This window comes from Amphichorda felina (assembly GCF_050947745.1).
Source record: "Amphichorda felina strain 45539 chromosome Unknown scaffold_4, whole genome shotgun sequence".
NCBI classification, from domain to species: domain Eukaryota; kingdom Fungi; phylum Ascomycota; class Sordariomycetes; order Hypocreales; family Bionectriaceae; genus Amphichorda; species Amphichorda felina.
In genome coordinates this window covers 2178435-2201715 of record NW_028145046.1, presented here as the reverse complement: position 1 = coordinate 2201715, position 23281 = coordinate 2178435, and the positions used below count along the sequence as shown (strand labels likewise).

The following is a 23281-nucleotide window of genomic DNA, read 5'->3' as shown; positions in this document are numbered from 1 at the left end:
CCAGATGGAGACTGTTGCGGATGACTAAGGGGTAAACGTTATTACGTATGATTTCAAGCTGTTGGAGCTGCTATGATGCTCCGAGGTTTGGCCGGCTGCGCTAGCTGCGTCCAGAGACCCCACCATGCGAAGGAAGGCGCGGATAGGTACGTCAACGACAAATGGAGGGGCATTTCGGCCCTTGTCGACCAACTGCTGCCCCAACTGCTTGGTATTTCTCAATCGATATCTTTCAAGGCATCACCGCCAACTCCGATGTCAAATTAGTCTCGACAATGTCCCCTTGAGCGTAACGCTCTACACGGTCCTTCCCAGATGCCCTTCGCCCAGCTTGTCCTCGGCAGCCCAGGCTCCGGCAAGAGTACCTATTGCGATGGCAGTAAAACTACCTACACACTCCCCATGCTATCAGGGACAGACTGACCGGCATCTTCTCCAGTGCACCAATTCATGGGCGCCATCGGGCGCGCATGCTCGGTCGTGAACCTTGATCCCGCCAACGATCACACCAACTACCCAGCGGCGCTCGACATTCGGTCACTGGTCAAGCTCGAGGACGTGATGAAAGAGGAGCGGCTAGGCCCCAACGGCGGTATCCTATACGCCCTCGAAGCGCTAGAACACAACTTTGAGTGGTTGGAAGAAGGGCTCAAGGAGTTTGGCGAAGATTATTTTCTCTTTGACTGTCCTGGCCAGGTGGAGCTCTACACACATCACAACTCCTTGAGAAACATTTTCTACAAGCTTCAGAAGCTTGGCTTTCGGGTAGGTCGCCTCCTCATTTGAAGGCCAAGAACCATATAGTTGCTGACCGAGACCAGTTGGTGTGTGTCCATCTTTCCGACTCCTTCTGCCTCACCCAGCCGTCCCTATACGTCTCGAACGTCCTCCTCTCTCTCAGGGCCATGATCCAGATGGATATGCCACACGTCAATATCCTGACCAAGATCGATAAGATCCACTCTTACGATGAGCTACCCTTCAACCTCGAATACTACACCGACGTCGATAACCTAATGTATCTCACGCCATACCTCGAGGCCGAGTCCCCGGTGCTGCGCAGCGACAAGTTTGGCAAACTTAACGAGGCAATTGCCAACCTGATTGAAAGTTATGGCCTTGTTCGGTATGAGGTCCTAGCAGTGGAGAATAAGAAGAGCATGATGCACATTCTCCGGGTCATTGACCGTGCTGGTGGATACGTCTTTGGAGGCGCCGAGGGTGCCAACGACACCATCTGGGCGGTGGCGATGCGGAACGAGGCGTCCATGATGGATGCGCTGGATATCCAGGAGCGCTGGATAGACAACAAAGAGGCGTACGACCAGGAGGAGCAGGAGGTGGAGGAAGAGCAGGAGAGGATCCGGCAGCAGCAGGCGATGGAGTTTGAGCAGTCTCAGCCTCAAGCTCCGAGCGCTGCGGGCATAGACCCGGATTTCGGCGACATGTCAATACCTTCCAACAGCGGCATCAAGGTGACCAGGAAGAAATGATATGTACCGTTTCAACCATCGGCTTCATCCATAGACTCGTCGCTCGATTCGTCCGTGATGTCCGCAATATCCATGGTGAATGGGTCCTGAGCCGCAGGAACATCGGTCAGCGTAGACCGGGCAGAGTTAGCCTCATCCTTGGCGGCGAGGATAAGCCTTTTGGCTTGGCGAATGGCTTCCTCTTCGGCCTTGCGGATAGTACCACTGACGCGGACGACGCGGAAAATGCAGGGGCGACCTTGTCCGTCCCTAGTCGGGACATGATCCATAAACGTCAATGCGGCCCAGAGCATTTGGTAGTGGGCTCGAGAGCACCTGACGATGAAGGTAGACGTAGCGAGCGACAGGTACTTGACTGCGAAGTGTGAGCGCGCTTGAAGAGAGACGTAGAGCGGATCGGCGCTCTTGTGTCACGTACTCGAAAGGTCCTTCCCCAGAGCTCCAGAGCCGTAGTCGCCAAAAAGTGACGCAATCTCGGCTCTAATGGCCTTGATGAGAGACTGGTATGTGAGCTTGGTGGTTGGCTGGTGTTGAACGACGAGATTAGGAAGGCCAGCTTGTGTGGGCTTGGAGGCATCGGGGGGGTAAATGATGTTGACTAGAAGATATCTCTCCTTGATTCTGACCATGATGGGTAGCCGGTGACGCGGAACGCGTGAATGAGGCTGAACTGGGTTGAAGATGAGATGGAAGACGTGTTGAAATGATGTGGAAAAGCGCGAACTGAGCTGCATTTACGGGTGGTGGGGCTCCACATCAAGGTTCCGGCCATCAATGCAGGTGGCCCCTCCCCCAACTTACAACCTAGATACACTTGAGGCGAATTCTCACCAGTCGACCATGACCTATCTTTCTTGAAGCCCATTCGGATCATCCTTTATCAGGGTTTATCATTCAGCGACCACAATCATGGATACCCCTCTAAAGGCAGCTATCCTCATCGTCTCCACGACGGCGGCTAAGGACCCCTCAACGGATGCTTCCGCAGAGGTGCTTCGGAGTGTCTTTTCAGATCAAGGCCCTGGGAAGTGGGAGCTTGCCGCCACAGAAATAGTCACCGACGAAGTCCTCGCGATACAGAGGCAGATCACCGCGTGGGCTGATGGACCGGACGGCGTGAACCTCATCATCACCACCGGCGGCACCGGCTTTGCGGTGTCAGATGGGACCCCAGAGGTTTGCGAACATTTACTCCTAGATTCTGATCACTCTAATTATTGAGATAGGCTGTGGTCCCTTTGCTGCACAAGCAAGCCCCTGGTCTAGTCCACGGGATGCTTGCCGCTTCGCTATCAGTAACGCCATGTCAGTCGCCTTGCCCGGGGCGGGACACCCACAGGCTGACGAGAATGTAGTTGCCATGATGTCACGACCTACCGCCGGTGTCAGGAACAAGTCTGTGATTATCACCTTACCTGGCTCACCCAAGGGCGCCAAGGAGAACCTCGAAGCCATCATTAAGACCCTTCCCCATGCCTGCCTACAAGCCGCGGGCGCCAACTCAAGGTCTCTTCATTCAGGCGGAGTGAAGAAGCTAGAACAAGACGCAGGCATCGCTGGGGACAAGGGCGCATCCTCTAGCCACGGCCATGGCCATGGCCATCATCACCACCACCATCATGGGCATGGTCACGGACATGGTCACGGTAACCTGGTGCGGCACACGATACCCAATACCAACCCTCTCTCCAACGACCCTCACCTGGGTCCCACCCGACGGCACAGGGAGTCCCCTTACCCCATGGTGACCGTCGACGACGCTCTATCAAAGATCTCGGAGCACACTCCTGATCCCGACGTTGTTACAGTCAAAGTTGATGCGACCATCGTCGGTTCCGTACTGGCCGACGATGTCAAGGCCAGAGAGAATGTACCCGCGTTTAGGGCGAGCATTGTAGATGGATACGCCGTCGTGGTCCCGAAAGACGGCATCTTGAAAGGCACATTTCCCGTCACGGCAGTTTCACATGCCGCGCCGGGCGAAATAGGAGAGCTAAAGGAGGGTGAAATCGCCAGGATAACCACAGGCGCACCTCTTCCCCCCGGGGCAACATCCGTCATCATGGTCGAGGACACCGTTTTGAAGACCAAGACAGACGATGGCAAGGAAGAGAAGGAGGTTGAAATCCAGGTTGAAGGTGTAAAGGAGGGCGAGAACATCCGCGAGGTTGGGAGCGACATCAAGCAAGGGTCTGTCATACTCAACAAAGGCGAGCAAATATCTGGCGTCGGCGGAGAGATTGGGCTCCTTGCAGCAGTGGGCGTCGCTGAAGTTACTGTTTACCGTCGTCCCGTCATCGGTATCCTCTCTACCGGCGACGAGATTGTTGAGTATCACCGCCCCGGCGACCTCAGGCTGGGTGAGGTCCGCGACACCAACCGCATCACCCTCATCTCTGCGGCTAAAGAGTGGGGTTTCGAAGTCGTCGACCTGGGTATCGCCAAGGACAAGCCGGGCTCGCTAGAGGAGACACTCCGCGATGGCCTCCGTCGCGCCGATATCCTCATCACCACTGGTGGTGTCTCCATGGGTGAGCTCGATCTCCTCAAGCCAACCATCGAGCGCTCGCTCGGGGGCTCCATCCACTTTGGCCGCGTGGCCATGAAGCCTGGCAAGCCTACCACATTTGCGACCGTGCCAGTGAAGGACAACAATGGACAGCGCGTCTCCAAAGTCATATTCTCCCTCCCAGGCAACCCAGCATCCGCCCTCGTCACATTCCACCTCTTCGTCCTACCGTCGCTGCACAAGCAATCCGGTGTCTCGCCGGTCGGCCTGCCCAAGGTGCCCGTTGCCCTTGCACATGACTTCCCGCTCGATCCTCGCCCTGAGTATCATCGTGCGGTCGTTAGTGTTGGGAAGAATGGGCTGCTCTCGGCTAGCAGCACGGGTGGCCAACGAAGCTCCAAGGTGGGAAGTCTTAGGTCGGCTAATGCATTGGTTTGCATGCCCAGCGGTAAGGGGAAGCTGGAAAAGGGGTCAAGGGTAGATGCTCTCATTATGAATGCTGTGCGGCCAAGTTAGGCAGAAATTGCAGTTGGGGTGATGTATCGCGGGACGAAGGGTCCATCTTGCATACGACTTTTGGCATATGACGGGCAAATAGCACATTTCGCAATTCTAATCCGACATGAATCTTGCTTATTTTGCACGTCGATGCTGTGCTCTGGCATATATTCAGCTGCAGACACCCTTCTGATGTACATGTCGACTTTCCAAGGGGCTAATAATGGTACACCCATAAACATGCCTTCTCCCTAGCCGATCTTCCAAACGCCGGACCAAGTGAGTATTGGCGCGATGCAAAATCCCCTGCTCCTCCGAGAGGGGGCGAGACTAGAAATTCCTAGTCCCAATCGTGATAGCTTCCTAGATAGATCCGCTCTTGATCTACTCGCCCTTTCCGAACTCGGGGGCCTTGCTGGATACGAGGAGGCCGATGATGAGGCCGAACAGTCCAAGGACGGAGCTGAAAATCTCAATAACAAGAATCCTGACGAACCTGCAAGCGTATTAGTGACCCATCATAAATTGTTTTAACTTTCCGAGTTGAACATACAGCGAAGCATCGGCCGCGTCAGCGAGGGCAGCACCACTGCCGTTGATGCCGACGGCAACACCGCACACGAGGTTGCAGAGACCGACGGTTATGCCAGCCCAAAAGAGGGCAAAGCCGGTGTAGTATGCATCGGCCGAGTAGAGATCGGGGCCCGTGACTGCGTTGACCTTGGCAGAAAAGACAATGGCCATGATGACGCCGTAGATGGCCACGACTTCGCAGAAGATGATGGAGATGAGGTTCTTGGTGCGGATACGGGGCGCCTTGACGCCAGCGCCAAGAATCGTCGAGCCGGTAATGAAGATTCCCCTGCGGTTCGAGTGTCAGCGGGGTGGAAAGCTCTTAGGATCGGGGTAGGGGGGTTTCGTACCATGCTGCGCCGACGACAGAGAGACTGATTGACAGTGCAATGCCGATGGACGCCCAGGCATAGGGAGAGACGGACTCGAGGAAAGCCCCGACGTTAAATGCCTCGCCATTGCCAGTGAAGAGCATGTCTATGAAGCGATAAACTGTCAGCACTTTATATTCCCACCATAGCCACCACCGCCATGGTCCCTCCTGAGATAAAACGTACAAGCTCCCACGATGAGCAGAAACGAGCCGACACCGCCGACTCCGTACGTGAGGCTCATGCTGGGCAGGCTGCTTCTCGTTGTGTCGATTCGGTGGGGAAGGGGGACAAGGTCGAAGGGTTGCGGGTTTGCGGGAAGCTGTTTCGAGCTTCGGGACCGGTCGAGCTGGCGCGACTGTCAAAGAGGCGCACGTTGGCGTTGGCAGGTATCCTCCGGCCTTTGGAGCCTTCAGCGACGTCACATGACGTGTCAGTGCACCACTCCCCTAATACTGCCTAGGTAGGTACCTACCACCAGGTACAGGTGGCTGAGGCTAGGTCTTAGTCAGCGCCCCCTCCGACCTACTTCCGTCATTGCCCCCAGGCTCCGAACCTCGCTCAGCCATACACACCAGCTTCGCCAGACGACAACGCTTTGCTTCGCCGGCCCTTCTCGCAGACGAATACAAGACCGAATCTCAGTCGCATACGTGCGATCCAGAAAATAAGCAATCATGGCGACGGGTGGACAGTCATTCTACGAGCTGTACCGTCGGAGCAGGTACTGCTGATCCACGCTACTCTCCCATTTGTATCTGAGCGACTGTGGCTAAACTAGAGGGCGCTCGCCTTGCATAGCATCGGTCTCGCTCTGACGGATACTCTCGACGACCTCATCAGCGAGGAGCGCATCAACCCGCAGCTGGCGATGAAGATCCTGGGCAACTTTGACCAGGCCATCACCGAGGCGCTGCAGAAGAACGTCAAGAGCCGTCTGTCCTTCAAGGTGAATATGCGCAGTCCTGGGGGTCGTCGCACGCCTTACCTGGATGCTAATTCAAATGCGACTTTAGGGGAGCCTGGATACGTACCGGTTCTGCGACGAGGTATGGACGTTTCTTATCAAGAACGTCACCTTCAAGATGGACAACGGCACTCCGCCTGTCGTGGCAGATAAGATCAAAATTGTCAGTTGCAACGCGAAGAAGCCAGGCGAGTGAGCGCGGTGGCGCTTCCGGGAGAGTTTAGAGGACACTCTGCTGCATAGGTATTCTGGTCTTGCTATTGTGCATTTGAACGGCGTTAGATGGGCAACTGGAACTCGGCGTATCGGGGGTTCTACACATGATACAGGATATATTTGAGGGATCAGTGCGGTTTGCACACAGCCTTGGAGAATTGATTAACAGGAGACTGGCATCCATGAAACGGCGATGAATTGAGCACGTTCCATTATTCATGCTTGCCCATCAGTCGATCACAGTGCAACTTGTTAAATGCCGCCAGAGCAGGCACGCAAACCCCCCCACAACCCCAACTCAGCCACACCCCCCGGAGACATTCCAATGCTCTCCATCCGAGACCACCCCCATAATAGTAACCCACCCGCAAGAGCCTCACCCTCCGTCCATCCCGTCATGGTCCGCCTACGCAAGAAGCGACCACCACCTACCGTCGCTGCCCCCAGTGGTCCCAAGGAGCCCGGATCAGAACACGTCATGGCTGGAACCGACGGGCTACGCGTCGGGGGCTCCAACTCCTGGAGCGTCCGCACGCAGTGGATGTTCTTTGCCCTGGCCAGCGGCGCGTGCGCAGCCTTCAATGGCGTATTTGCGAAGCTGTAGGTCTTCATTCTATACATCATGGCAGGACTGTCCTGTTTTGTTTACAGGTTGCCGGGTTATCCGGTCTGTCCTGGAATTGGCGGGAATTGGCAGGCTGACATGGACCACCTAGGACGACGACGGAGCTCACAACGACTCTATCGAAGGGCATCGCCAAGGCCTTTGGTCTCTCCTCCTTTGAGGACATTGTGGAATACGCCGTCCGCGCAGTATGTCCAGGCCCCATCCTCCCCACTATAGCTATCGCCCTCCATCCTAACCATTACCTGTTAGATGTTCTTCGGCCTCAACCTCATCTTCAACGGTGTCGTAAGTCTCCCAAAAGCTTGGCGCATTGTTGCACGCTGCGTCCACGCACACACAGACATGAACTTACAATCAAACTTTTAGATGTGGTCCCTCTTCACCACGGCTCTCCGCCGCGGCACATCGACCACACAAGTCTCTATCATGAACACGTCCGCCAACTTCATTCTCACTGCCTTCATGGGTTCCCTGATCTTTTCCGAGGCCCTCCCGCCCATGTGGTGGTTGGGCGCTATGTTCCTAGTAGTCGGAAATGTCATCATAGGACGCAAGGACGAGAGCAAGGACGGGGGCCAGGAGGGCGCTGGCGCTGGTGACGGGTATGCTCCCGTGCGGGGGGAGGAGGGTGATCGTGAGCAGGGTGCCGCTGCAAGGAAGGATGATGAGGATGAGGATGTCATCGACCTGGGCGATCTGAGTGAGGAGAGGAGGTGAACTTGTACGCTTTCATCGTTTAGCAAGCCAGGCATTCGTCCGATATTGTTATTTTGCTTAACCAGACAGTGGACTCAAATCCATGCACAGTAGGGGGAAATTCAGATGCATACGGGCTGATGGGACCATATATATAACTAGATGACTCGGCACTGACGTCCTCAACGTCTGCTTTCCAACTCTAGACCCTCATCCTCATCATCTTCTGTTCCATCCAAGATTGTACCACCCCTGCCCTGCTGGTGGTACTCCTGCCTAGACTGCCCGCTTAGTCGTATCCGTCCGCCAGTGACGCTGACCACCTTGTCTGAGATCCAGTGGCCCACTCTCTGGATGACCGCCCAGAGCTGTTCCTGGCCCTCCACGATACGGTGGTCGTCCTTGGGATTCTCCGCCGCCTCGACCTTGAACTGGTACTTGAGGCAGTCCTTGACAGTCACAAGACCAATCAGCTTTCCGTGGTACTCGACGAGGATGACGCGGGGCCCAATCTTTCGGAACAACTCCATGACAGTCTCCAGGGGAAGGCGGGGATGGGCCGTCACGGGCGTGGCGTCAACATAGCGGCTGAAATCGACAGATGTAGAGGCCATCGAGTCCACACTGACTGTAACCGTCGGCGTCATGGGCGTGAAGGCCTGTGTCTGGGGCGGGGGCGTGAAGACGCACTTGGCACCAGGGTCCAGGGGACGTTCACGCCGCAGGCGATTAATGGCATAGCGCAGCTCCGTGCAACCGATGTAGCCCACCAAGATCTTGGAGTTGTTGTCTTCGACAATCGGGAACCCCTGGTACTTGTCGTCAGCGAGCAGGTCCTCGACCTCTCTAAACGTCAGACCGTTCACCGGCAACGAGACAATGGATGTCCGCATGACTTGCGATACAGAGACACCAAAGTTGTGCTCCTCCTTATTGTCCAGGAACGGGAAACCGCTGAACCATATCATCCGGTCAGCGATTCCGCCCTTCCCAAACAGCTCACTGACGGCCTTTGTAACGCCGACCACAATCATCGTCGGCAGGATGTACGTGAGGGCTCCGGTTAGCTCAAACATGATGACAACCACGGAGATGGTGACGTGCATGATGCCACTAAGAGCCGCGGCGGCACCCAGGAAAGCATACGTCCCGGGGGTGATGCACGGCTCATCCGGCTTACAAGCGGCAAAGAAAGCACTCTGGGGGTTCGCCTGCTGGATAGCCTGGACGATGATGCCGACAGTCCGTCCAAAGGAGGCACCAATCGCCATGGAGGGGACGAAAATGCCCGCTGGAACTTTGCAGCCGTAGGAAATGATGACGAGAAAGATCCTCAGCGCAGTGGCTAGTATCAAGGACACAATATTGCCGAACCGGTTTTTTGGCTCACAGAGTCCGGCATAGTCCTCGCCACCCTCGCATTCCCGGAAGAGGATCTCCATGCTCTCGGTCATGTCGATTCTGAGAAAGGCGTTGGGATACGCGACGATGGCCGTGGCAAAGGCAAGCAGGGTCGCTTCCAGGATCCCATACTGGGCAAGATATTTCTTGCGGAAAGCCTGCACCCGGAGATTCCATTTGATGACGAAAGCGCCGTACAGGCCACCAAAGATGCCAATAATGATGTAAAACAACACCTCAAAAAAGTGCCACTCACGGTCATACGAGACCTGGAACATGACCAGCTGGCCGGTTCTAAAGGGGTTCATGGCGGCCAAGACCGCCGTTGCGACCAAGGCGCAGAAGTAGCTGCGCCACATGGTCTTGAGAGGGAAGTGGTTGCACATCTCCTCCAGGGAGAAGAGTACGCCTCCGATGGGGCTGCCGAAGGCAACAGCGACGCCGGCCGCGGCACTGGCACTCAGAATCTCGCGGGTCTTGGAGGCATTGCGTCGGTACTTGTCAAACAGACGGGAGATGACGTTTCCTGTGCACACTGCATAGTGCACACTAGGGCCCTCCTTGCCGACGGAGAGGCCCGAGGCGATGGCCAGGGGCAAGCAGACGGACTTGATGAGGAGGGTCCGCAGGCCGAGGAAGCCCTTCATGACAAAGCCGGCAATAATGCACTTGATCTCTGAGATACCGGATCCTGCCGCATAAGGGGCAAAGAATTTGACCAGCGTGGCAGCAACAAACGCGAAGAAGGTCTAGGACAATTAGCTTGCAGTGGTGTCCCCCAAGGCACAGAAGCACTTACGGCAAATATGATGTACACGACGTAGTTGAAAGGTTCAAACCCCGTCCATCGCTTCCACTCGGAGCATCCTGTGCAACATGTCAGCGCGTGTTGGGAAGCGCTCGTCGCCGCGCAACCAACCATTGTCCTCTCCCCAGCAGCAGAAATTCTCGTTGAGGTAGAACCCCGTCGTGCAGTGTCCCAGCTTGATATCGGAGAGCCACTCTGTGATGATGCTCAGGAGGGCCGCGTTGAACCCAATGGCGGCGCCAACAAGCGTGACGACAATCCAGCCCTGGGCAGCATCATACGACTCCCACAGGCGGTAGCGCCATCCCGGTGAGCCGTGGTCGTAGAGCCCTACGGCGCGCCTGCGCCTCGCCTTGCGCCTCGCCTGTTCTCGCGCGGCATCTTGCACCCAGTCTGCAGTCGGTCAGTCGGTTGTCACGGGCGGAATCTGGGTGTCGCGGGTCGCATCAGACGCTTCGTCGCATACCTATCGTGGAAAAGTCCTGCCACACAGGTTAGCTGGGAGCAAGGGGCGGATGGCGCGGATGGGGTGGATAGCGCGGACGGACCTCATATCTCTTGATCTCAGCAATCTCCTCCTCGATCTGCGCCTCGGCTGGGGGATGGTCTGCTATCCCTTCCCCCTGCTCTGCTTGGGATACGCCAAAGGATAGGCGGGAGCTGAGAAACGGACGGCGAGGAAGATGGGGGTTTCGGGAGAAGGACGTCGAGCGGGCATTCATGATGCTGGCCAGCAGATCATGGCCAGAGCAGCTGCATCAACTGTCGATGGAGCGAGCCAGAAGTTGGAGATGGCAGCTTGTGGTGAGGTGTGACGCTGATTAGGAGTGTGGCGTCATGGGGCCACATGTCCAAATATGGCCAACAAGTGAAACTGTGGCGCAACACATCCAGGTTGGCGGCACCAACTCAACTTGGAAGTCAAGCGGCACGACGTGCTGTAGAGTCCGAAAGTCATTCTATAGGCGTACTCGTACGTCTGTAGAATGACTCTGGGGGGAGGATGACATGTGCTTTATTTTTCCTCGGTTTTTGATAGCTTATTTCGCGTCTATATGATTGATTATTCCTCGTGGATTTCGTAAACTATTCCATCTGGATTCAGTGTGTGATTCCTCTACATATATAGTTCACAGGCTCCTGTTTAAGCTTTGCCGCCGAAGTATGAGTGCATAATAATGCATCTTATTAGTATTATATAACATTTACAGACGAGCTTGATTATCCTGGCTATTCGAGGCGACCAGTCTCGTGAAATACATGCGAGTAGGCGAGGGCTAGAACCAGCGCGACCAAAGAGATTGACGCTCTTCATTATTGCGAGACTGACTGGATATGACTGAACTGAGGGTATTCGTTGAGATTGGATTGAATGATTTGATTAGGTTGATTGTTTAATTTCATCTAAAATTGATTAAGTAGGTACCGATAATTGCATAAAGATCACAAACAGCCTCGATAGCGGCTTTATAACACTTACTGCCAACGGATAGAACTAAAGACATACCCGTACAATACTGAGAGTCCAAGTATATACGTACTTTGTAGCTCAATAATTGGGTCTGCAGTTAATGGATTGGGTTTCTCAGGACTGTATGAGGTACCGCAGCTGCGCCGATGCGTGCATTCTGCAACAGGACAATCCGAAGGCTGGTATCCGTACAGCCTTCACCAACCACCAAAGAGGTCCAGGTCCTCTCTGACCTACACCTCGAAGTCGGCCAGCAGTACTCGGCCTTTACATTTCCCACGACGGCGCCATTCCTCCTCCTAGGAGGCGACATTGGAAGACTGGTCGACTACGATGGCTACCTCCATTTTCTTGCGGCGCACGCGGGCCGATACAAGAAGGTCTTCCTTGTGCTGGGGAACCACGAATTCTACGGTCTGAACTACGACGCTGGTGTCGCCGCAGCACGGCGCCTTGCAGCTGAGCCGATCCTCGCGGACAGACTCGTCCTCCTCCATCGCGCACGGTGGGACGATCCGGACTCTGACCTCACCATCCTGGGGTGCACGCTCTGGTCGGCCATCCCCCGGGAGGCATACGGCATCGTAGAGCACAAGGTCAAGGACTACAAGCACATACGCGGGTGGAGCGCCGACAGACACAACGCGCTACACGCGTCGGAAGCTGCGTGGCTCCGTGGTCAAATCGCCCAAGTGTCGTCGTCATCGCCACGACCAGACCAAGATCGCCACCAAGACGGCGGGAGCGGGAGGCGCCTCATGGTGGCGACACACCACGCGCCTAGCATCCGGGGCACGTCCAGGCCCGAGCATTCCGGAAGCCCGTGGACGTGCGCCTTTGCGACCGACTTGGCAGCTCGCGACGGATGGCAGAGCGTGAGAGTCTGGGTCTTTGGCCACACGCACTACTCGACCGACTGGATGTGCAACGGGACGAGGCTAGTCGCCAATCAGAGGGGATATGTGCTTCCTGGCAGCACAGCTGAAGGTCGAGAGGGGGCGAGAGGGGAGGCCAACGATGCCGGCAACGCTCACCTCTTTGATGAAACGCTGGCTATAGCAATTTGATAAGACGATCTCCGTCTACCCGCTTCTAGTGCCTCGTTGACGGCATCAGAAGCGACCAGTAAGGTGCCGCATAGACAGGTGCATCAGCTGAGTCTACAACAACAGGACCAACAGGACCAACAGGACCAACAGGCCTAATACTACTGCGAGTCGCATTAATAGACCAAGCAATGCGAGTAGTACTACGAGTGCTATCACATAGGGAAATAGCCTACCGATGAATCCTCGCCAATGGCCCCACCTCTCGCCTCGGTGGCCTTGGTGCTACGGATACTGCACCATTGTCTTATCAACTGAGACCTGCCGCGTAGGTGACATGGAGTTACCTGTCCGGGACTTGGCCAACGCCTATGCTTATTATAAGAAGGCAGGCCTTTTCCGTAATATCACACTAACTAAGGACTCGCAAACCACTTAATCACTTAATATATGACTACTATGCTCCAGAATCTTCTGACCTTCCTACGAAGGGAGGACTACCCCACGAACCAAGGACGGGGTATGGCCGCTGCTTCTTCCAAGGAGCCGCTCAGTCAAGCCACCCAAGATCCTGCCGCTTACAGTGGACTGAAACCGACCTCCAAACTAGATGTGATTATCGTCGGAGCCGGGATCGGCGGCCTTGCAGCGGCCATCTCGATTGCGCTCTCCGGCCATGACGTGACGGTATTCGAGTCGGCCAAGGAGCTTCTCGAGGCCAGTCCTCTTCTTCTTCTTCTCCTCCTCCTCGCCCCTCCTCCAACCAACCCCCATTTAACACCCTGACAGGTAGGCGCAGGAATACAGCTCACCCCCAACTGCACACGCATCCTCCAGCGATGGGGCCTGACCGACAGGCTGTGGAGCGCGGCCGCCGAGCCCACGGCTCTGGTGGTGCACCGGTACCCAGGCCAGGTGCTGGCCCAGGAGGTCGACATGGGCCGGAAGATGCGCGCGCGGTACGGCGCCCCCTACCTGTGCATGCACCGCGTCGACCTGCAGCTGGCGCTGTACGACCGCGCGCGCGAGCTGGGCGTGCGCTTCCGGATGGGCGACAGGGTCGACGCCGTCGACTTTGACCTGCCCGCGCTGACCACCGAGTCGGGCGACCGGGCGAGGGCCGACCTGCTCGTCGCGGCCGATGGGCTGTGGTCGAGATGCCGGTCCAGCTTCCTGGGCACCGACGACCCGCCGTGGCCGACAGGCGACCTGGTGTACCGCGTGGTCCTCCACCTCGACCAGATCGACGACCCGGAGCTGAGGCTCTGGGTGACGAGGCCCAAGGTGCACTTCTGGATCGGCCCCGGCTCGCACGCCGTGGGCTACTCGCTGCGCGCGGGCACAATGTACAACCTCGTGCTGGCGGTGCCCGATACACTCGCGCCGGGGGTGAAGAGGCAGCCGGGATCCGTGGAGGAGATGCGAGCCCTGTTCAGCGGCTGGGACCCCATCCTCACGAGATTCCTCGCCATGGTCGACAGTGTGGATCGGTGGAAGCTGATGTACCGTGGGTCCACGCTCTGGCCACCCGGGTGTGAAACAGGTGGCAATCAAGCTGGCTGACTGCTGCCATTTCCAGGGCACGAGCTCCCATCGTGGATCAGCGACAAGTCCAACTTTGTCTTTGTGTACGTCCGTGGACCTCCTGAGCATGAGAAAGCAAGAGACAGACACTAACAAGGGGCTTTTTCTTTCGGCCAGGGGGGACGCTTGCCATCCCATGCTCCCGTATCTCGCGCAAGGGGCCGGCTCGGCCATCGAAGACGGCGCAGTGCTTGGCCTGCTCCTGGGCTGCATACGATCCAAGGAGCAGGTGCCCAAGGCGCTGGACATGTACGAGAAGCTGCGCAAGTCGCGAGGCGAGGCGATTGTCAGGGAGACGTTCAAGCAGGTGGGTCCACATGTGCACCCCAACGGTTCCCTCGGCAGATGAGGGCACCAGTACTTATGTGTGCAACCCGCAGCGAGAGTCGTATCACATGGCAGATGGCCCCGAGCAGGAGGCTCGCGACCAGATCTTCCTGTCGCAGCTGGGAAAGGATCAGCCGGAGGGCCCGTTGCCGAGCAGGCTGATATGTCCAGAGGTGCAGTCGTGGCTGTACGGATATGACGCATTCGAGGTGGTGAGAGAGGCGGTCATGGCGAAGCCATTTGACGACGAGCACATGGCCGCTGCGCCAGGAAGAGACGGGTGCCTTTACCAGTAGCACGGGGTGCTCATGCTACACACGCACAGCAAAGTACCATGATACATGTTTCTCTTTGCGTTAGGAAGGTAATACTACTAGTACTAATAGTACTAACATATCGGCGTAGAGCCGGACTCGGATGCCGTAGTGGGGAACTGTGGGGGGACTGTGGGGACTCCGGATTCCGGGGTTCGGGGCCGGAGGAACCGGTATTGATACTAGTACTATTATTACTCCGTCTATGTACATTGTATGTATCATGTAGAGGCCCTGGGCATTTTCCTCCGGTCTGGATATGCCGACAAGCCATCCGATCATCTGAGCGGGGCGGAGACGGGCATGACAGGTCGCTGCATGGCGCCCCAAACGCCCCAGATCTGCACACTACATGCCGTGCAACCCGTCCCGCCCGTTCAGCGCGTGGGACGCGGTCCAATGATATCCACGAGGCGCCCATCTGGAGCTACATCTGGGGCTACATCTAAAGCTACACCTGGGGCTGCATCTGGAGCTGCATCTGGTACGCCTCCATCTGGGGCTGCGGGGGAACCAACAGAGGAGGCGTCCTCGTAATACTCAGCACTCGGCTACAGGCGGGGGGAGGGAGCTCTGCAGGAGATGATAAATACCGAAGCCAATCCATAAGGCAAGTAGTATTCACATCTTTGTTACTCTCCCCCCTCCCCCCCTCCCCCCAACCAGATCCCCAACGCCAAGATGGCTTCACTGCTCGTCGTTGGCGTGGCTCTCCTGACAGCCACCTGGCTGGCTCTGCGCCTCCTGAGCGCAACCGACGTGCCCAAGATCAAGGGCCTGGCCGAGATCCCAGGCGTCCCCGTGCTTGGCAACCTCTGGCAGCTGGGGACCGACCACGCACGAGTCGCCCAGCGGTGGGCAGCCCAGTACGGGCCCGTCTTCCAGACGCGGCTGGGCAACCGGGTGAGTGGATATGAGTGTATACCTAGAAGAGGAGAGACAGAGCGTTGATAGCAGGCATCATCTCCCAGCGCGTCGTCTTTGTCAACTCGTACAGCGCCGTCAAGCACTTCTGGATCACGCATCAGTCGGCCCTCATCTCGCGGCCGCTCTTCCACACGTTCCACTCGGTCGTGTCGTCGTCTCAGGGCTTCACCATCGGCACGTCGCCTTGGGACGAGTCGTGCAAGGCCCGTCGCAAAGCTGCTGGCACCGCCCTCAACCGCCCAGCCGTGCAGTCCTACATGCCCATCCTCGACCTCGAGTCCACGGCCAGCATCAAGGAGCTCGCCCGTGACTGCGCCGGGGACACGCGGGACGTCGACCCCAGCCCCTACTTTGCCCGCTTCGCCCTCAACACCTCGCTCGTGCTCAACTACGGCATCCGCATCGACGGCTCCGTCCACAACGACCTGCTGCGCGAGATCACCCACGTCGAGCGCGAGATCTCCAACTTCCGCTCCACCAGCAACAACTGGCAGGACTACGTGCCCTTGCTGCGCCTGTGGGGGTCCCAGAACGGCGCCGCCGACGAGTATCGCCTGCGTCGGGATCGCTACCTGACTCACCTGCTGTCTGAGCTCAAGCGACGCATCACCGCGGGCACCGACAGGCCCTGCATCACGGGCAACATCCTCAAGGATCCCGAGGCCAAGCTCAACGAAGGCGAGTTCCTGCCCACCTGACCCAGTATCCAGTATCAACTCTGACAAGCCCCCTCCAGCCGAGATCAAGTCCATCTGCCTCACCATGATCTCCGCCGGCATCGACACCGTCCCCGGCAACCTCATCATGGGCATGGCCTACCTTTCGTCGCCCGGCGGCCAGGCCGTCCAGGAAAAGGCCCTGCGCGCCATCTCCGACGCCTACCCAGACGGCGACGCCTGGGAGAAGTGCCTCGTCGAGGAGAAGGTCCCCTACGTCACCGCCCTCGTCAAGGAGACCCTGCGCTACTGGACCGTCATCCCCATCTGCCTGCCGCGGACGAGCATCAGGGACATTCCCTACGAGGGGGCTGTCATCCCCGCCGGCACCACCTTCTTCATGGTGTGTCCTATTTTTTTCTCTCTCCCCCTCTGTCTACTTCCCTATCCCCCCTTTCCTCTCCCCCTCGCCCAAGCTAGCCCCCTGACATGGGGAAATGCAGAACGCCTACGCCGCCGACCACGACGAGTCCCGCTTCAAGCTGCCCGGCCAGTTCGTCCCCGAGCGCTTCCTCGACGACGACGAGACCCTCGTTGGGGGCGGAGGCACGCCGCACTACGCATACGGCGCCGGGTCGCGCATGTGCGCCGGGTCGCACCTCGCCAACCGCGAGCTATACACGGCCTACATCCGGCTCATCACCGCCTTCGAGGTTCTCCCCGCGCAGGACCCAGGCGACCGGCCCAGCCTGGACCCCATCGAGTGCAACGCCAAGCCCACGTCGCTGACGACGGACCCCAAGCCGTTCAAGGTGGGGCTCAAGGTGCGCCCTGGTGCTAAATTGGATGAGTGGGTTGCGGCGTCGGAGGAGAGGACGAAGAATCTATAATGTATGACCCGTGTGACGGGGTTGTTTCGGGTTGTGATGGGGGCACGCGTACTCGGAGTTGAGGGCCGCTGGCCATGTTCTACTTAACAAGCAACACATCCGAGAGTCGTATCACCATGCTGTATTAGAAATTAGAAACAGGTCCTGAACTGATCTGTACACACGACGCTCTGCTCCCGAGACCCGTCACAGCGTTGAGAAGACGCTTCCAAACACAAGACGCCGTTCCACTGTACCCATTCCCAAGGCCGTGCCAACACATAAAGCTATGATAAAAGAAACATAGGAAAGGCCAACGTCTCTCAGTCTGTCTTGATGGCGCTGATTTATATCGTCAGTATATGCAACTCCCTCACACATCGAAAAGAGGGGGGCCAACTCACCCGTATATCCTCCGCACAAACGCGTAGGCGCTCAGGAAGCCCACCGTGCCCGTCAGCAGTCCGTACATGCAGCACGCCAGGAAGCTGTACGCGAAGAAGAGCAGGCTGCTCACGAGGCCCGTAATGTGCAGCTTGAAGACATAGTACCACACCGAGTAGGCGAAGATCCACAGCGCACTGCCGCCGCCCACCAGGAACGACTGCCACCACCAGTGGTAGTTCTCCGAGCACAGCTGGATGTACACCGTCACCACCGTCACCTCGGCAATCGTCACCAGTAGGATCGCCAGCACCACCGCCAGGAACCCAAACACGTAGTAGTACCCGCTCTTGTCCTGCCACAGCGACTGGAACACGTACAGCAGTTCGATGAAGATGACCGCGAACGGTATCAGCCCCGCCACCAGGATCGACTGCAGCGACTTGATGTACCACGTCTGCTGTGGGATCTGCCGTGGGATCGCCCCCGTCTTGCTCGGGTGCTCCCACGTCGGCGACTTGACAAACCCGTAGTACGACCCCGCGTACACCAGCGGCACCTGCACGCAGAGCCACAGGATCAGCATCGCCAGCAGCGTCCCGAACGGTATCGCCGTGCTCGACGCCTGCGCCCACACAAACATGTTGAGCACAAACACCACCGTGAACGCCATCCCCGGGAAGAGCAGCGCCGTAACAAACGCGTTCCGCCGATAGTCCCTCCCGTCAAAGCTCTTGAAGACGCGCGCCGAAAAGTACCCGGAAAAGAGGCCCGCAAAGATGAACAGCCCTAAGCCTACGCTGATGAAGCCCCCGCGGAAGCTCGGGTTCAGCACGCCAAAGGCACTCAGAAACACCAAACCCACGGCCATGACGAGCAGCTGCACCCCCGACCCGACCATGGGCGCCAGCAGAGCCCCGTACGGTGGAGTGCGGAACACGTCAGCGTTCAACAGTTTCCAGCCTGTCACGTCCTCCAAAGCCTCCTCGTCGGACAAATCCCCCTCATCCTCGCCTTCGCCGCCCTGGTCCAGTAGGCCGGAACCAGAGCCTTTGATATCTCTAGGCTTGCCCTTGCGCTTGACCCGGATCTTTCCATCCTCTGCAATGGCCTCTTTGTAGGTTCTAATGTCTGTGCGGATCGTCTTGGCTAGGATGATCATGACGACGCCCGTCAGGAGCCCGCAGATGATGAGGGAGTTGACAATGGCCAACCAGTGGACGCGCGAGCCCTCCTCCTGATTCACAAAATATAGGTCCCAGCGGTGCGACCACTCGATGGTTTCGTCCTCGCGGAAGTAGACCGAGTACGTATACGGGATGGATAGGGTGGCGTTGTCATCAACGTCTCCGTCTGTGGCATCTTGCGGGCTCTTGCCGGTCGACTCGGTCGTCTTGTTGGGCCTCATGTCGAGCTCCAGCGCACCCTCGATGTGCTGCAGATCAGCCGGGCACCCTTGGCTGTCCCGCTTGTTGTCCCGCCCGATGCTCTTGGGATAAACCTCGAAGCCAACGATGATCTTCTCGCCGCGCTCGCCCGCCTTGCCCGGTGCCCGGCGATACCGGATGACAATGGTGTGGTGGTTGTTGAGGTAGTAGTGTGTCTCCCTACTGCCTGTGGACGACTCCGAGTAACCGAGCTTGAAGCCCGCGGCGTAGTATTTTCTAGTCTTGTCGACCGTGACAAAACTCGTCGCGCCGGGGAGGTTGTCCACGATCCACTCGACCACATAGCCGTCCTCGATCAGATCCTTGGCCCGGTCCATGTCACCGCGTGTAATGTCCTGTGTGCACAGAACATTGCAGGGTTTGTCCTTGTTCATCTCGAGCTCGATATCCGACGCCGTGATGCGGTCGCCGCGCAGAACCTCGCCGAGGTTGAGGGACACGCTCTGGCCGCTCAGGAGCCCACTGCCGGCGCGGTGGTGGCCCGTCGGCGGGCAGACGAATGGCAGATCAAAGTAGGCATACTGCAGTTGGGTGTTGTCGGAGTAGACCTTGTTGACAAGGAGGGGGATCGCATCGCCATCTTTATAGCTTCGGATGGACCATCCTGCAGCGCATTCATTAGTAGAGTCCTCCGAGCCATGGAGGGATGGAGGGCGAACCAGGGATATAGAAGGCCTGGACAGGAGACAGGAAGGCGAGAGAGAGCAGTGCGCTCAGTCCCGCCCGCAGCCCGCCAACCATAGCGCCTCCAGGATGTACGCGTCACTGGCTCGGTCTGTCTCTCAAGGCTCTCTCGTGGGGTTCGGCCGACGGAGACGAGTCAATCGCTCGACCAAGCTGATCAAAGGGTCGTCGGAGAGTCGTCGAGGATGTGCCAAGAGGCCCAGTGATGGTGGTTTCGTGGTAGACGACGTCAGACCGCAGGGGGCAAAAGTATAAAAGGAGTGGAATCGGCACAAAGCACCACGGCAAAAAGAAGTGCTGTCACAGCGCCACTGTGCAGATGAAAGAAACCAAACAGGACGATGGACAAGGAATGGGATATCAACGGCGTCGTCGCACTGCCGAATCGAAAATGCCAGAACTTGGAATGTAGTTTACGTATTCAAGGCCGACCGTGGGCATGGTCGAAGAAGACACGGATAAGGTAACGTTGGGTAATAAAGGAGGATAACAAGGCGCTACCCCGTTTTGGACCCGTTTCGTCTATGTCGGAGCTCATGTTTCGCCGTTTCCCACTGTTCCCTCTTAGCTGCCCTGCGCATCCCGTTTTTAACGTGGCCAATTAAGATCAATCATGCCCGCCCAACCCGCTCGCGCCACAAAGTGGCCTGTGCCTCTGCTGCAGGTTCCCGTCGAACAAGCATCAGACCCCTGCCCTGGTCGCTATCCGTTAGTCGGCCGTTTCCAACTCATAGGCAACCTCCTCCAAACGCCCATATCACCCTTGGCCAACGTGAGAGCCTGAGAAGCCGTTTAGCCATGTTCATTATTAGAGCAGATTAGTTGGTTCCTTATTCCTCGATGTAAATACGACCGTCGACCGCACAATAAGTGATATATGCCAGCAACGAACCAAGCACGGATCTAGTGTTGGATTCTACAAGGACAGTCGAGGATAAGAATCGCTTCAGTGGTTGAATTGAGGATTGCCATGTCCAAAAGCCCTCGAAGGGACTCGCCAGTACAACAACATGATCTCTTGGGTATCACCATCACCAAATCCGTCGCGAAATCACCATCCATCAATACAGTCACCAACAAAACATCCAAGTCGCTAGATCCAACTCCATTTCACACCTCCATATCCAGATTACCAATCCCAAAAAGAACAAGCAGAAAAATCAGCAAACAGAATACCGTGCGCTAAAATCGGCGCAATGATAAAACAACAGATCCCTCCAGAGTAAATACGCTGCCAATCTGATTTGTTGAAACCGGCCACCCAATGTTCAGCCCAAACAGGAATCATGTCTCGTCAAGTATTATTCCCACAGTTGGGAGAAACAAAAAAAAAAAGACAAAGAAAAAAAACTCCGAAATTTAAGCTTGAAAGATATATGCAAAAAAAAAATGGTGGGAGTGTATGTTCTCAGGCCACCGCAACGGATCGTCGAGAGAACTCCCCATACCTCGGCAGCATGCTATATTGCATAGCGTTAGATGGCATAGGCAAGGAGAAGGGCCGCAGATAGGCATCCCCATCGTCTTCCGAGGCCTGAGCCATGGCGCTCTCGAAGCTGGGAAGCTCTTCGCCCTGAGGCTCGAATCGCCTCTCAACGCCGAGTTGGATAGGGACATTAAGTGTCATGGCCGTGTTTGACGGGCCAACGGACACTGAGAGTTGCAAAACGTAGGTTCGGGATATTATGCAGCTGTGAAAGGTGGGAACAAAGGTCTTCTTGTTCGACACGGGCAGCTTGACAGGGAGCTCAAGGGCCGCACGATGCCGGATGGGCGGCCCCTGGGTCTTCTTGTTCTTTCCCCTGCTTCCCCGTCGGCCACGCAATTGATTCTCGGCGTCATCCTCGCTTGCAAACTCATCGGGGGATCCGGCAGTGGAATACCCGGAGTCTCGACGTGCCGTGGAGATGTGGTGCTCGGACCAAGACACCTTGTTGGGACGAGTATTAAAGAGATTGGTAGTGGCCGAGTAGGTCAAGACCTGGTTGTGGGAGTATGACGTCTTGGGGCCAAGGTTGGGCAGTGTGTCGCTAGGAGCGCTACCGAAGAAAGTCGTGGAGACTAGCTTACCCGTTACCGAGTTGATCTTTGGCGGCGCAGCATCGGCGGTGGAGGGGGCAAACTCGAGGCTGATCCGTGCCGTGGTGCCATCAGCACCAAACCCGTCGGCATGGACCATGATCGCTTCAGGCTGGGAGGACGAAACCGTCATCTCTCCAGCCTTGGGTCCCACAATATTCTTGCGCATGGACTTAGTCTTAGACAGGCAGTACCGCTTATCCATGAAGTTGATGTCCAGAGGCGGCTCCTCGCTTGTGGCGGGGAGGACTTTGAGAATTTTCTTGCTATCCACCAGAGGAGGCTTCGGTTCCCCCGCTCGCGACGCCCTCGCCATTACGGCCCTGACGGCGTACTCGATATGCGTCATGTCAGGGGCTTGGTCATCCCCGTCCCAATACCCGAGGGTTGGTGGCAAGTGGAGGTGCTGATCCTGGACGGCGGGCGCGGCACAGCCATGGTTGCAGGCTCCCATAGTGAGATGGTGCGGGACAACGAAGTGGAAAGGAATTTTGTAGGTGCGGCCAGCCTCAAAGACGCGAGATTCGGGCAAATCAGACTCGGGGATGGGCATGTGTAGCTTCATAAAAGTGCGGACTGAGTTGGTGGTGAACGACTGAACAAAGTCCATGCGGCTGGCAGCAACGCCGGTGAAGGCAATTTCGAAGGACTCGAAGGAAGTATCCCGCTGGAAGTTGACGGCGACATGACCAGCCACCGTAGAGCCCGAGGTGTAGACCCTCGAGGTGAAATGCTGGTCGAGCTTGATTTCGAGGTGAGGCTTGGCGCCACCCGCCTTGGGCCGCCCGGGGCCACGAGCAGCTTCAACAACGTTGGACATGTCCTGGTAGTGAGTCGTAAAAGGCTTCTTGTATGTTGTTCAAACGGAGCTTTTCTAGGTCTCGCCTGAAGCTCTGAATCTGTCGATTCTTGACGAGGTGAGGAGCAGATGAGGGGGTGTCCAGGTCAATACTGGAAGTGACGGAATTGGGCGGATGGCCAATATGTAGGTGGCCAGAGTAAACTTCCCCAAAGGCCAAAGATCCTGGGCCAGATGACCTTGCCCTCCCGATGACAAGGGCTGGTTTGATGTCTGTGGTTCGAATCCTTGACAGTGGGGACGAGTCACAGGCGGCAGCAGGTGGAAGTAGACAACCACCAGCGGCTAAAAGAGATGTACAGGGTGATGACAAAACAATCAGGAATTATTAATGCGAGAAGAAATGCAGAAGGGCGCCAACGACAAGGACGATGAGGGGGACGACGATGGTGATGAATATGACGAGCAGCAGGACATAAGAGTGCGCTTCACACCCGGAGCGAAGGTTATTTTATAGTCTATCGTGTGGACGC

At 56.9% G+C, this 23281-nt stretch overlaps 12 protein-coding genes across 12 annotated transcripts; 7 read left to right on the top strand and 5 right to left on the bottom strand.

The window, feature by feature from the left end:
- Nucleotides 1–315: 315 nt before the first annotated feature.
- Nucleotides 316–1493, top strand: ACO1O0_004479 (GTPase GPN2; the record flags this gene model as incomplete). The annotated part of the gene is made up of 3 exons (XM_083193918.1): nucleotides 316–361; nucleotides 440–765; nucleotides 822–1493. The coding sequence occupies 3 exons, from the start codon at nucleotides 316–318 to the stop codon at nucleotides 1491–1493; spliced, it is 1044 nt and encodes a 347-aa protein (XP_083050866.1).
- Nucleotides 1494–1504: 11 nt separating this feature from the next.
- Nucleotides 1505–2122, bottom strand: POP5 (RNA-binding protein POP5; the record flags this gene model as incomplete). Its single annotated transcript, XM_083193917.1, has 2 exons — nucleotides 1505–1848; nucleotides 1912–2122. 2 exons carry the CDS (start codon nucleotides 2120–2122, stop codon nucleotides 1505–1507), a joined length of 555 nt encoding a protein of 184 aa, XP_083050865.1.
- A 280-nt stretch (nucleotides 2123–2402) lies between these two features.
- Nucleotides 2403–4518, top strand: ACO1O0_004477 (uncharacterized protein; the record flags this gene model as incomplete). The annotated part of the gene is made up of 3 exons (XM_083193916.1): nucleotides 2403–2669; nucleotides 2720–2798; nucleotides 2849–4518. 3 exons carry the CDS (start codon nucleotides 2403–2405, stop codon nucleotides 4516–4518), a joined length of 2016 nt encoding a protein of 671 aa, XP_083050864.1.
- Nucleotides 4519–4884: 366 nt separating this feature from the next.
- vma16 (H(+)-transporting V0 sector ATPase subunit c'') lies at nucleotides 4885–5688 on the bottom strand (the record flags this gene model as incomplete). The annotated part of the gene is made up of 4 exons (XM_083193915.1): nucleotides 4885–4996; nucleotides 5054–5362; nucleotides 5424–5550; nucleotides 5631–5688. The coding sequence occupies 4 exons, from the start codon at nucleotides 5686–5688 to the stop codon at nucleotides 4885–4887; spliced, it is 606 nt and encodes a 201-aa protein (XP_083050863.1).
- Nucleotides 5689–6121: 433 nt separating this feature from the next.
- toa2 (transcription initiation factor IIA subunit gamma) lies at nucleotides 6122–6607 on the top strand (the record flags this gene model as incomplete). The annotated part of the gene is made up of 3 exons (XM_083193914.1): nucleotides 6122–6168; nucleotides 6246–6393; nucleotides 6461–6607. The coding sequence occupies 3 exons, from the start codon at nucleotides 6122–6124 to the stop codon at nucleotides 6605–6607; spliced, it is 342 nt and encodes a 113-aa protein (XP_083050862.1).
- Nucleotides 6608–7024: 417 nt separating this feature from the next.
- On the top strand, nucleotides 7025–7972 carry ACO1O0_004474 (uncharacterized protein; the record flags this gene model as incomplete). The annotated part of the gene is made up of 4 exons (XM_083193913.1): nucleotides 7025–7227; nucleotides 7344–7440; nucleotides 7505–7540; nucleotides 7622–7972. 4 exons carry the CDS (start codon nucleotides 7025–7027, stop codon nucleotides 7970–7972), a joined length of 687 nt encoding a protein of 228 aa, XP_083050861.1.
- A 161-nt stretch (nucleotides 7973–8133) lies between these two features.
- Nucleotides 8134–10882, bottom strand: GEF1 (chloride channel; the record flags this gene model as incomplete). The annotated part of the gene is made up of 4 exons (XM_083193912.1): nucleotides 8134–10101; nucleotides 10152–10219; nucleotides 10272–10553; nucleotides 10705–10882. 4 exons carry the CDS (start codon nucleotides 10880–10882, stop codon nucleotides 8134–8136), a joined length of 2496 nt encoding a protein of 831 aa, XP_083050860.1.
- Nucleotides 10883–11777: 895 nt separating this feature from the next.
- ACO1O0_004472 (uncharacterized protein) lies at nucleotides 11778–12698 on the top strand (the record flags this gene model as incomplete). The annotated part of the gene is made up of 1 exon (XM_083193911.1): nucleotides 11778–12698. The coding sequence occupies one exon, from the start codon at nucleotides 11778–11780 to the stop codon at nucleotides 12696–12698; it is 921 nt and encodes a 306-aa protein (XP_083050859.1).
- A 438-nt stretch (nucleotides 12699–13136) lies between these two features.
- ACO1O0_004471 (uncharacterized protein) lies at nucleotides 13137–14884 on the top strand (the record flags this gene model as incomplete). The annotated part of the gene is made up of 5 exons (XM_083193910.1): nucleotides 13137–13398; nucleotides 13477–14184; nucleotides 14257–14305; nucleotides 14379–14568; nucleotides 14642–14884. 5 exons carry the CDS (start codon nucleotides 13137–13139, stop codon nucleotides 14882–14884), a joined length of 1452 nt encoding a protein of 483 aa, XP_083050858.1.
- A 699-nt stretch (nucleotides 14885–15583) lies between these two features.
- Nucleotides 15584–17375, top strand: ACO1O0_004470 (cytochrome P450; the record flags this gene model as incomplete). The annotated part of the gene is made up of 4 exons (XM_083193909.1): nucleotides 15584–15805; nucleotides 15874–16511; nucleotides 16540–16888; nucleotides 16989–17375. 4 exons carry the CDS (start codon nucleotides 15584–15586, stop codon nucleotides 17373–17375), a joined length of 1596 nt encoding a protein of 531 aa, XP_083050857.1.
- A 379-nt stretch (nucleotides 17376–17754) lies between these two features.
- On the bottom strand, nucleotides 17755–19927 carry ACO1O0_004469 (transmembrane 9 family protein; the record flags this gene model as incomplete). Its single annotated transcript, XM_083193908.1, has 2 exons — nucleotides 17755–19790; nucleotides 19846–19927. 2 exons carry the CDS (start codon nucleotides 19925–19927, stop codon nucleotides 17755–17757), a joined length of 2118 nt encoding a protein of 705 aa, XP_083050856.1.
- A 1351-nt stretch (nucleotides 19928–21278) lies between these two features.
- ACO1O0_004468 (uncharacterized protein) lies at nucleotides 21279–22769 on the bottom strand (the record flags this gene model as incomplete). The annotated part of the gene is made up of 1 exon (XM_083193907.1): nucleotides 21279–22769. The coding sequence occupies one exon, from the start codon at nucleotides 22767–22769 to the stop codon at nucleotides 21279–21281; it is 1491 nt and encodes a 496-aa protein (XP_083050855.1).
- Nucleotides 22770–23281: the final 512 nt, after the last annotated feature.